Source organism: Rhinopithecus bieti, unplaced genomic scaffold (assembly GCF_001698545.2).
Source record: "Rhinopithecus bieti isolate Rb0 unplaced genomic scaffold, ASM169854v2 scaffold_38735, whole genome shotgun sequence".
NCBI classification, from domain to species: domain Eukaryota; kingdom Metazoa; phylum Chordata; class Mammalia; order Primates; family Cercopithecidae; genus Rhinopithecus; species Rhinopithecus bieti.
Window position 1 is genome coordinate 11,976 of NW_016816612.1, and position 13,035 is coordinate 25,010.

General features: G+C 39.7%; 1 protein-coding gene across 1 annotated transcript in view; it reads right to left on the minus strand.

Moving 5' to 3' along the window:
- Window positions 1-13,035, minus strand: part of LOC108517204 (receptor-type tyrosine-protein phosphatase delta-like) — a 497,564-nt gene that overhangs the window by 11,729 nt on the left and 472,800 nt on the right. The window contains 5 exon segments of the mRNA XM_017854985.1: window positions 3,454-3,608; window positions 10,778-10,903; window positions 12,096-12,108; window positions 12,110-12,220; window positions 12,836-13,014. Of these exon segments, the coding sequence (XP_017710474.1) occupies window positions 3,454-3,608; window positions 10,778-10,903; window positions 12,096-12,108; window positions 12,110-12,220; window positions 12,836-13,014 (584 nt within the window).

Consider the following 13,035-nt stretch of genomic DNA (forward strand, 5'->3'; position numbering starts at 1 on the left):
TTTTTTTTTTTTTGCTTTCCATTTGCTTGGTAAATATTCCTCCATCCCTTTATGTTGAGCCTATGTGTGTCTCTGCATGTGAGATGGGTCTCCTGAATACAGCACACTGATGGGTCTTGACTCTGTCCAATTTGCCTATCTGTGTCTTTTAATTGGGGCATTTATCCTGTTTACATTTGAAGTTAATATTGTTATGTGTGAATCCGATCCTGTCATTATGATGCTAGCTGGTTATTTTGCCCATTAACTGATGCAGTTTCTTCATAGCATCGATGGTCTTTACAATTTGGTATGTTTTTGCGGTGGCTGGTACCAGTTTTTCCTTTCCATAGTTAGTGCTTCCTTCAGGAGCTCTTGTAAGGCAGGCCTGGTGGTGACAAAATCTCTCAGCATTTGCTTGTCTGTAAAGGATTTTATTTCTCTTTCACTTATGAAACTTAGGTTGGCTGGATATGAAATTCTGGGTTGAAAATTCTTCTCTTTAAGAATGTTGAATATTAGCCCCTACTCTCGTTTAGCCTGTAGGGTTGCTGCTGAGAGATCTGCTGTTAGTCTGATGTGCTTCCTTTGTGGGCAAGCCAACCTTGGTGAATCTGATGATTATGTGTCTTGGGGTTGCTCTTCTTGAGGAATATCTTAATGAAGGGGAGAATGGAACCAAGTTGGAGAAAACTCTTCAGGATATTATCCAGAAGAACTTCCCCAACCTAGCAAGACAGGCCAACATTCAAATTAAGGAAATACTGTGAACACTACTTTCAGGTACACTAATGAAATGTAAATTTGATCTTTTCACATAGTCCCATATTTCCTGGAGGCTTTGTTCATTTCTTTTCACTCTTTTTTCTCCAATCTGGTCTTCATGCTTTATTTCATTGAGCTGACCTTCAATCTCTGATATCCTTTCTTCCACTTGATTGATTCAGCTATTGATACTTGTGTATCCTTCACGAAGTTCTCGTGCTGTGTTTTTCAGCTCCATCAAGTCATTCTCTAAACTGGTTATTCTAGTTAGCAATTCCTCTAACCTGTTTTTCAAAGTTCTTAGCTTCCTTGCATTGGGTTAGAACATGCTCCTTTAGCTTGGAGGAGTTTGTTTTTACCCACCTTCTGAAGCCTACATCTGTCAATTTGTCAAACTCATTCTCTGTCCACTTCTGTTCCCTTGCTGGCGAGGAGTCGTGAGCTGGTGAGGAGTTGTGATCCTTAGGAGGAGGAGAGGCGTTCTGGTTTTTTGAATTTTCAGCCTTTTTGTGCTGGTTTTTCCCCATCTTTGTGGATTTATCTACCTTTGGCCTTTGATGTTGGTGACCTTCAGGTGGCGGGTTCTCTGGGTGGACGTGCTATTCCTTTCTGTTAGTTTCCTTCTAACAGGACTCTCTGCTGCAGTTTTGCTGGAGGTCCACTCCAGACCCTGTTTGCCTGGGTATCCCCAGCAGAGGCTGCAAAACAGCAAAGATTGCTGCCTATTTCTTCCTCTGGAAGCTTCGTCCCAGAGGGGCACCTGCCAGGTGCCAGCCAGTGCTCTCCTGTATGAGGCATCTGTCAGCCCCTACTGGGAAGTGTCTCCCAGTCAGGATACATGGGGGTCAGGGACTCACTTGAGTAGAGAGTCTGTGCCTTATCAATCAGAGCTGAACACTGCACCGGGAGAAGAGTTGCTCTCTTCAGAGCTGCCAGGTGGGGACTGCTAAGTAAGTCTGCTGAAGCTGCGCCCGCAACTGCCCCTTCCCCCAGCGCTCTGTCCCAGTGAGACGGGGGTTTTATCTGTAAGTCCATGACTGGGGCTGCTGTCTTTTTTTCAGAGATGCCCCACCCAGAGAGGAGTAATCTAATCTAGAGGGGCAGTCGGCCTTGCTGAGCTGTAGTGGACTCAGCCCAGTTCGAACTTCCTGGTGGCTTTGTTTACACTGTGAGGGGAAAACAGCCTACTCAAGCCTCAGCAATGGCACACGCCCCTCCCCTCACCCAGCTTGAGCGTGCCAGGTAGACAGACCTCAGACTGCTGTGCTAGCAGTGAGATTTTCAAGCCAGTGGCTCTCAGCTTGCTAGGCTCTGTCAGGGTAGGACCTGCCAAGCCAGGCACCACTGGAGGGAATCTCCTGGCTTACCAGTTGCAAAGACTGTGGGAGAAGGGCAGTATCTGGGCCTGAGTGTACGGTTGCGGTACAGTCTCTCACGCCTTCCCTTGGTTAGGAAAGGGAAATCCCCTGACCCCTTGTGCTTCGTCTCACCCTCTGTGGGCTGCACCCACTGTCCAACCAGTCCCAATAAGATGAAATGGGAAATGCAGAAATCATGGGCCTTCTGTGTCAATCTCACTGGGAGCAGCAGACCAGAGCTGTTCCTATTCGGCCATCTTTCCAGCTCTCCTTGACGGTTAGTATTATTTCCTACATGCTCTTTGGTTGATTTGCAAAGGATGTTTACTAACTCATTAGAAAGAAAATGTACATAAAGGTTTGCTTCTCATAACATGCCTGAGAAACAAAGGATGCTAGAAAGGACTTCTGTAAACATCAGCTAAGATAACTGAGGTCCAGAAAGACTTCATTATCATAGAGCCAAATAATAGAATTGAGACTGGAACACAGAGGTATCTTGGCCCAAGTCTAATATTTGTCCTGTTTTGAGATTCTGCTTTCTATGTCATTAAGAACTATAGTTTTCTTTGATGTACTGAAGCAAAATATATTTTTTAATAATCTCTCAAGAGTTTCACCATAAAAAGACTAGCAATTTAGATGTCAAGTTGCTAGAATCCTAAAATATATTAGTTTAAATAAAATTAGGTGGTGAATTCCTTTTGTTAGAAGGTTTTTGCACAGCAACTTCCAAAAACACTAAATTTACGGTGAATGTCTGAACCATTTACTTGCTGTTTCTATTAACTTCAATGACTTGAGTTATAAAATGCTCTAGAAACTATTGAAAATAATTAACTTGAAGGTACTTCATTTTCTGATATAGCAACAATTTTCAAGCAAATTGCATTTTTAACTGAGGTACCTTACCAAGCACTTATTGACTGGCAGGAATTAGTATTGTCATTAAGGTTTGATAGCTATTCATGAGTTTTTCACAAAGACCAACACAGGAGAAAGATAGTTATCAGGGCATTGCTAAGAAAGCAAAAGCAAATATGAAATGATTAACACAACAAATTACTAGGGGAGGTACCAACGATTCATATTAAGGTAAAATTGGTAATCTGGTTTGTCTAACAGGAAGCAAATTTTGGGGATAAACGTTTTCCTCTGATTATTTTCACTCTATGAAAAGAGAAATCAAACCTGCTTTAAGTTTCATAATACATTTCCAAGAATAATATTTCAAATAAGCAAACTTATACAAAAAGTGTGTACAATGAAAAACCACCAACACTTATTTTCACAGTTATCATCACTGCTTTAATCACAAATGGAAACTTACCATTCTTGAATTGTAACTTACCTGCAGTGGACTGAAATGGGTCCATCTTGGCCAAACTGCTGTTTTGTTTTATGGACTTGGCCGATGAAGTCAATAAATCCTTCTCCGGACTTTGCCACTCCTTGCTCTGGCCAGTGAGTGAACTGGAACCGCCTTACTGTTCGGGACTGGCCGTCCTTTAGAAGGAAAGCCACATACCCGGCCACAAAGGAAGACGCCAGGAGGATTCAGCAAGCGCACAGACCACAAGAGCGGTCATTTTTATTTCCCAAAAACAAAAAGGGTAGAAAAAGTTAGGAGCATGTTTAACTAGAAACTTAGTGCATCTGCTATGAATATTGTCCACACTCACATACCTTTAAATCACAAATTTATTTACTCTCGCAGTGCCCAGTTAAAAACCTGGTTCTCGTTAGTAAATAGCCACATAGTTCCCCTATTAGCAAACGCTTCTGAGACCCAAAGTTTGGGTTCATAACCATTGATCATGTCTGCGTTCTTTCCAAAATGGAACATACATACTCCATTTGAAAAATTTCAGAAACTTATCACTTTGTAATATTGAAACCAGCACCCAGGCATGGCATCCAGACCAGAGCTTTTGCAGTTGTCACGATAACTTCACATCTGCTGTGCTGGCATATTTCTAACATTGTCAAATGACAAATGATGACACTTAAAGGATCTGACACAAACCCAGTAGTTGCTGTTAACCTGGATGCCCCCCATGTCTCAGAGGAATACAATTTCTAGCCATGGCAGGGGACATAGCATGAGCCATGTGACTGTGCTGTTACATGGGAAATAAAGCATCCCTTAAGGATACCAAGGACTACTAGCAAACAAATGCCCCTTTCTGAAAAAGAGCTCTCCCTGGCTGAGCACAGGAATTAACAGTCTGTGAGGGACTTTAACATAGATACACCAAAAGGTAGGAAAAAAAAGCCAGATGCAAGAGCAGTTTTTCTTTTTCAGAATGATTAGGTAAAACTGCTCTGACTCATGAAGTACATCTGGGTTGAAAAGGAGACACTAAGGCATTTCTGATTCCTTGTGGAATTTTAAGGTGTTTCTAGAAGCACAAGAAAAGTGGAAAGGAACCTCTGTTTATAGAAGCAGGAATGATACATTGCCCATCAACCTTCTCCCCTGACTCATTAGCAGACAGAAATAATCCAAGCTTAGAGAGACTGAACTCATTTGAAGAGGTCCTACTCCTAAATGGTCTCTTCTCATTAAAGAGGCTTCAACTTCTTCCTCCCTTCCATCTTTGTTAACACATGTTTCAGATATATGTGTGCATGTTCCCAAGGTTCTGGGTAAGTGAACAGGGACTCAATATTTATCATTGCTCATATTAAGAAGAGAAAGGATCTCAACGTGAGATGAGCACTCATCACCTTACTTGGTGGTTTTCACCGGTACATGCCAGATTCTTGACTGACGTTATTTGAGGATGGAGGTCAACTGACTGACATTATTTGAGGATGGAGGTCAAACAGGAAGATGACATCAAGTGTGTGGGAATCCTGAGAAACAGAGAAAACTATTTGGACCCATAAGTACCTTAATGACGGTTACCATGGAAGCATAATTTATTCCCCTCTGTCTCTGGAAAAGATTTGGAAAGCACAGGAAGGAGACTCAGAGGCTAGGTAATACAGATTTATTCTCCTCTGAATGTCCTGGGTATTTCATTTCTGACTCATGTGTACAAATTCCTTCTATTTGGAGGAAAGACTGCCTGACTTTCTTTAAAGGTTATCTGTTTAACAATACTGTAATTTTCAACCCAGAATTGCATATCCAGCCAAACTAAGCTTCATAAGCAAGGGAGAGACAGACAAGCAAATGCTGAGGGATTTTTGTCACCACCAGGCCTGCCTTACAAGAGCTCCAGAAGGAAGCACTAACTACAGAAAGGAAAAACTGGTACCAGCCACCGCAAAAACATACCAAATTGTAAAGACCATCGAAGCTATGAAGAAACTGCATCAGTTAATGGGCAAAATAACCAGCTAGCATCATAATGACAGGATCGGATTCACACATAACAATATTAACTTTAAATGTAAACAGGATCACAGATTGGCAAGATAAAGAGTCAAGACACATCAGTGTCCTGTATTGAGGAGACACACATAGGCTTGCTCACATGCAGAGACACACATAGGCTCAACATAAAAGGATGGAGGAAGATCTACCAATCACATGGAAAGCAAAAAAAAAAGCAAGGGTTGCAATCCTAGTCTTTGATAAAATTGACTTTAAACCAACAAAGATCAAAAGAGACAAAGAAGGCCATTACAAAACGGCAAAGGGATCAATGAAATAAGAAGAGTTAACTATCCTAAATATATGTGAACCCAATAGAGGAGCACCCAGATTCATAAAGCAAGTCCTTAGAGCCCTACAAAGAGACTTAGACGCCCACACAATAATAGTGGGAGACTTGAACATCCTATTGTCAATAGATCAATGAGACAGAAAATTAGCAAGGACATTCAGGACTTGAATTCAGCTCTGGACTAAGCAGACCTAATAGACATCTACAGAACTCTCCATCCCAGATCAACAGAATATACATTTTTCTCAGCACCACACTGCACTTATTCTAAAATTGACCACATAATTGGAAGTAAAACACTCCTCAGCAATGCAAAAAAACGGAAATCATGACGAATGGTCTCTCAGACCACAAGGCGATCAAATTAGAACTCACTCAGGATTAAGAAACTCACTCAAAACCACAAAACTACATGTGAGCTGAACAAGCTGCTCCTGAATGACTAATGGGTAAATAATGAAATTAAGGCAGAAATAAAGATGTTCTTTGAAACCAATGAGAACAAAGACACAATGTACCAGAATCTCTGGGACACATTTAAAGCAGTGTGTAGAGGGAAATTTATAGCACTAAATGCCCACAAGAGAAAGCAGGAGAGATCTAAACTTGACACCCTAACATCACAATTAACAGAACTAGAGAAACAAGAGCAAACAAATTCAAAAGCTAGCAGAAGACAAGAAATAGAACAGAACAGAACTGAAGGAGATAGAGACACGAAAAACCCTTCAAAAACTCAATGAATCCAGGAGTTGGCTTTTAGAAAAGATCAACAAAATAGAAAAGACAGAAGACTCAAATAGACACAATAAAAAAAGACAAAGGGGAAATCACCTCCGACCCCACAGAAATACAAACTACCATCAGAGAATACTATAAACACCTCTACGCAAATCAACTAGAAAATCTAGAAGAAATGGATAATTTCCTGGACACTTACACTCTCCCAAGACTAAACCAGGAAGAAGTTGAATCCCTGAATAGACCAATAGCAGGCTCTGAAATTGAGGCAACAATTAATAGCCTACCAACCAAAAAAAGTCCAGGACCAGATGGATTCACAGCTGAATTCTACCAGAGGTACAAGGAGGAGCTGGTACCATTCCTTCTGAAACTATTCCAATCAATAGAAAAAGAGGGAATCCTCCCTAACTCATTTTATGAGGCCAACATCATCCTGATACCAAAGCCTGGCAGAGACACAACAAAAAAAGAGAATTTTAGACCAATATCCCTGATGAACATCGATGCAAAAATCCTCAATAAAATACTGGCAAACCGGATTCAGCAGCACATCAAAAAGCTTATCCACCATGATCAAGTGGGCTTCATCCCTGGGATGCAAGGCTGGTTCAACATTCGCAAATCAATAAACGTAATCCAGCATATAAACAGAACCAAAGACAAGAACCACATGATTATCTCAATAGATGCAGAAAAGGCTTTTGACAAAATTCAACAGCCCTTCATGCTAAAAACGCTCAATAAATTCGGTATTGATGGAACGTACCTCAAAATAATAAGAGCTATTTATGACAAACCCACAGCTAATATCATACTGAATGGGCAAAAACTGGAAAAATTCCCTTTGAAAACTGGCACAAGACAGGGATGCCCTCTCTCACCACTCCTATTCAACATAGTGTTGGAAGTTCTGGCTAGGGCAATCAGGCAAGAGAAAGAAATCAAGGGTATCCAGTTAGGAAAAGAAGAAGTCAAATTGTCCCTGTTTGCAGATGACATGATTGTATATTTAGAAAACCCCATCGTCTCAGCCCAAAATCTCCTTAAGCTGATAAGCAACTTCAGCAAAGTCTCAGGATACAAAATTAATGTGCAAAAATCACAAGCATTCTTATACACCAGTAACAGACAAGCAGAGAGCCAAATCAGGAATGAACTTCCATTCACAATTGCTTCAAAGAGAATAAAATACCTAGGAATCCAGCTTACAAGGGATGTAAAGGACCTCTTCAAGGAGAACTACAAACCACTGCTCAAGGAAATAAGAGAAGATACAAACAAATAGAAAAATATCCCATGCTCATGGATAGGAAGAATCAATATTATGAAAATGGCCATTATGCCCAAAGTAACTTATAGATTCAATGCTATCCCTATCTAGCTACCATTGACTTTCTTCACAGAATGGGAAAAAATCTACTTTAAATTTGATGTGGAACCAATAAGCCCCCAAAGTCAAGACAATCCTAAGCAAAAAGAACAAGGCTTGAGGCATCACGCTACCTGACCTCAAAGGACACTACAAGGCTACAGTAACCAAAATGGCATGCGACTGCTACCAAAACAGATATACAGACCAATGGAACTAAACAGAGGTCTCATAAATAACGCCACACATCTGCCACCATCTGATCTTTGACAAACCTGAGGAAAAACAATGGGGAAAGGCTTCTCTATTTAATACTGTTGGGAAAATTGGTTAGCCATATGCAGAAAACTGAAACTGGATCCTTACCTTATACAAAAATTAACTCAAGGTGGATTAAAGACTTAAACCTAAGACCTAAAACCATAAAAACTCTAGAAGAAAACCCAGGCAGTACCATTCAGGACATAGGCATAGACAAAGACTTCAGGACTAAAACACCAAAAGCAATGGCAACTGAAGCCAAAATTGACAAATGAGATCTAATTAAAGAGCTTCTGCACAGCAAAAGAAACTATCATCAAAGTGGACAGGCAATCTATAGAATGGGAGAAAATTTTCATAATCTATCCATCTGACAAAGGGCTAACATCCAGAATCTACAAAGAAGTTATATTTACAAGAAAAAACAACTCCATTGACAAGTAGGCAAACGACATGAACAGACACTTCTCAAAAGACGACATTTATGTGGCTGACAAACATATGAAAAACTGCTCACCATCACTGGTCATTAGAGAAATGCAAATGAAAACCACAATGAGATAACATCTTACACCAATTAGAATGGTGATCATTAAAAAGTCAGGAAACAACAGATGCTGGAAAGGATGTGGAGATATAGGAACACTTTACACTGTTGGTGGGAGTGTAAATTAGTTCAACCATTGTGGAAGACAGTTTGGTGATTCCTCAAGGATCTAGAACCAGAAATATCATTTGACCCAGTAATCCCATTACTGAGTATATACCCAAAGGATTATAAATCATTCTACTATAAAAACACATGCACACTATGTTAATGTAGCATTGCTCACAATAGCAAAAACTTGGGATCAACCCAAATGTCCATCAATGATGGAGGATAAAGAAAATGTGGCATATATACACCATAGAATACTATGGTGAGTATTCCATAAAAAAGGACGATGAGTTCATGTCCTTTGCAGGGACATGGATGAAGCTGGAAACCATCATTCTTAGCAAAATAACACAGGAACAGAAAACCAAATGCTGCACTCAAAAGTGGGAGTTGAACAATGAGAACACATAGACACAGAGAGGGGAACATCACACGCTGGGGCCTTTTGCAGTGTTGGGGGCTTGGGGAATGACAGCATTAGGAGAAATACCTAATGTAGATGATGGTTGATGGTGTACCAAACCACCATGGCACGTATATACTTATGTAAGAACCTGCACATTCATCTCATAACTTAAAGTATTATTTTTTTTAAAAAAAGGAAGGGACCAAAAAAATACTCTCTTCTCAAGTTCCAAATTGCTTCCTAAACTGCGAAGTTGAGATGACAAACACTCCAGGAGCACAAACAGCAAGTGTGGTAGCTAAGAAAATTATACAATCACAGGGAGACTTAAAAAAAAACGGTGGGCAATTTCTGGTTTCAATCTTCTTGTGTTTATTGTGATCAGATTTAAGTTGGGCATGTGTGGAGTAGGAAAGGTGTCTCTGCCATTGGTGGGGCCTGGTCTCTTTTCTTTATCACCAGGAATAGTTGGTGAGTTTACTCAAAATCTATTTTCACTCACATACCTAGCTTCAAATTCTGAAAGAGTATTGTTTCTTTGTTTTTTTAAACAATGGGGCAGGTCACACTCAAGACCTAGAAATTTAACTGCTGCCTTGAATACAGTCACCTTCAGAATAGTTAATACAACTTTCTGGGATTAACAGGTCGGTCACCTAGGCCAACCCTCCTGCTAACCAATTTCTCTGTCACTTAAGGTCAACAGCCAGGGCCAGGCTTTGGGGATTAGCAGACAATCTCCAAACATAAATTTGGAGAAAGCTGCTTTCCAGAAAAAACAATGGATCAACTAAATAGATCTACCCTAGAGTTTTATTCAACCCACCCACTATGACAGTTCCAAACACAAGGCAGGTTTTTGAATTGACCTGTTCTCCCTTAAGATGTGTTTGTAATTATGGGTTGAAAGTGGCCAAAGGCAAAGATATTAATGAGTTTATGCATAGAACATCTTACATCAGGGCTGAACCTTGGACTCAACAATCCAGATAAGAAATGCAGAATGAAAATTAGCCAACGAGGGTCATGGGAGAACAGCTCTCATGGACAGACACATTAGCACACTGAGGAATAAGCCATGCCAAGAATCAAATTAGAATGTGCAAAGCTTGTCAGATTTTTCTAAAGAATGCCATTTGCTCTGCAGTTTTAAAATCATACCAAATTAACCTCTGGGTCCATATGACCTAAAGGGCTTTGCAAAACAACAACATATTTACAGCCTCAAGTAATGAAGAAGTCAAAAAAGCTCCAGAGAGAATGAGCTGAGAAGGTGAATGTAAGCACAGCCAACCAATCAATAAAAGCTTCCCAGCACAAACACTTACCAAGTGCATCCCCAAGGTTGAGCTGCCAGATGTTATGTTTGAATGAAAGCCAAACTAAGGTTTGGGAGAAAGCTTGCCAGACAGAGGAAAAGTTACTCTTACATATTTAAAAAAAAATGTTCTCCAGAATGAGTGATTTCTCTTTGGGACGACAGTCAAATGCTTCTCCCAGAGAGGTATCTTAGACTACTTTTCAGCTAATGGTTAAGAGTTGAAGACTGTGCCAACTTACCCTGGCATCTGTGACCTTGAATTTCCTTAGGATGTACTGTGGCATGTTGTACTCAGCCATGGGATCTACAACGAAGTACTGGTATCTTGCAGACCGTTCTGCTGGCCAGTATTGGTGACATTTCTCCTAAAAGGAGAGAAGATTAATGTTAAACTATGCAAAGTACAAAGAACATTTTGTCTATCTATCTAATTTCCTTATCCCATTAATAAAATTTCAAAATTCAAGGCAATTCCAATTGCATATGACTCACTTTTTCTTTGAAACCATGAGCTCCCTTCATAGGTAGCTGCTTAATATACACGAGTTGAATTGAATATTTTGATAGGGTAAGCATCTTCACACCTACAAGTTATCCAAATAATTACATCAGTCCTTGGACAATGCTGGCCATGACAACAATACATTGCACCACTATGGTCTGGAATGAAGAGAACCATCAGTATGGGCATAGAAACATCTGAATTGATTTGTTGCAATCTTACTTGTCAAGGAAACGGGGGGGCCCAGGCCATTTTAATGACTTGGCTAAACCCTGCAGAGTCAGTGGCCACATCAGAGTAAGTCAGTTACTTTCCTAGTCTGATATTCTCTTTGTTCTCTCTGGGGGCTCTAAAAATTGGGCTTTAGCTGCACTTCTATTTAATTGACACAAAGAAGACAGAGAGAAAATATCTGAGGCAAATACGAAAAAATGCTCACATGAAGTCAATCTAAGAGGTATCTCTAAATAATATTAGGTCATAATAGTAGAGAAGTATTAATAAATAGTAGAAACCTTAAGTATTTCTAATACTATTTTATGTGTATTTCCCCCCAAAAACCCCACATTTTTTAAAAAGTGGATCTGGGATTACCAGGTTTTATCCTTAGAAAAATCATGTCACTTTCCAACACTTTATTCAATGGGGGTGAAAGGTAGGCAAGTAAGAATTTGCCACAGGAAGAAAAGAAAGTCAAGTTCCTTCATACAGAGAAATGATGACACATCAAACTCTAGCATGTCCAGAACAAAAGGCAGTAAGAAAATGCTGAGAGTCAGACGTCAGTCAAACAGGGTCACCTGCTACTCATTTGTCTCTATGTTTGTGCTACACTGGAAACAAATCACTAGATCTTTCTTTAAAACACGGAAATTTTAAAACTTGATATGGCTTTACAAATTTAGAAACTAACGAGGAATGATGGTCTGGATTGTGTCCAGAGTCCACTGCATTTCCAAAAAAATGACACTAGCACAAGAGTTATTAAAACAAAGTCTTCATTTCTCCATAGAGTACATGTCTTATGAGGAGAAACACAAGGGCCACATACTTACTCTGCCCATTTCACAGCTTGGTGAGCATCACAACGATGGTGGAATTGTGTTCCCGGAGCATGCGCCAGAAGTCTTCAGTGGTCTCTGCCAAGGGCCCCTGGGTAGCGATGTAGGCTTTCTGTTGTCTGAATTACAGAGAATGAAAAGAATGTGTTAAAGTATTTAGAGAACATGCAAAAGCTCACACTTGATATATAAACATCAACCTGGTAATAAAAAATGAAAACATATTATTAATGCAATTGCGGTAAATTCCTGCTAAGATTACACAATCAAATGAGAGCATTTAATACATTTTAGGGACCTTGCAAAATAAATTGCTTGTTAATATTATTATGTATGTCTTTATCATTATTATTTGAATGTTAGTGCAATGCTAATAGCTCAATTTCCTGTGTCATACAAATCACTTAAGAAACACTTAGATGTGCAGCTTCATTTTCTAGAAATTACTCTCATACAATCTATTACATTTATGAAATATGGTACAAAACAGATTCTTTATTAACTCCTTACAAATCCAATTGGCTTCTGAAAGAAGAGTGCAGAAGACCAGATTAAACACTTCATAACTACTGCTTCTTACTCCTATCCAAAATAATAAAAAAATCAGGGGACTAAATGATGACCTATGCAGAAAGAAAATGGCTTTGAATGAAGATGAAATTTATTCCGGTTATGAAACTAGGGCACATGTAAATATCAACGCTTTGGATAGTCAGGGGAGCAAAAGTAGATACCTGTAGCCATCAACAAAACAGGCATTGATGTAATCAGATCCTCCTACTACACGGATAGGCTGCAGGCATACCCTTGTGGATTCATACGGCATAATATTAACAAGGCGATTTTTGAATTGATTACATGGAAGATTGGCACTGATAAATCTTGAGGTGTGAGCTTTTGAGCTGGCTAGATGCTGTTGAATAGAAAAAAAAAA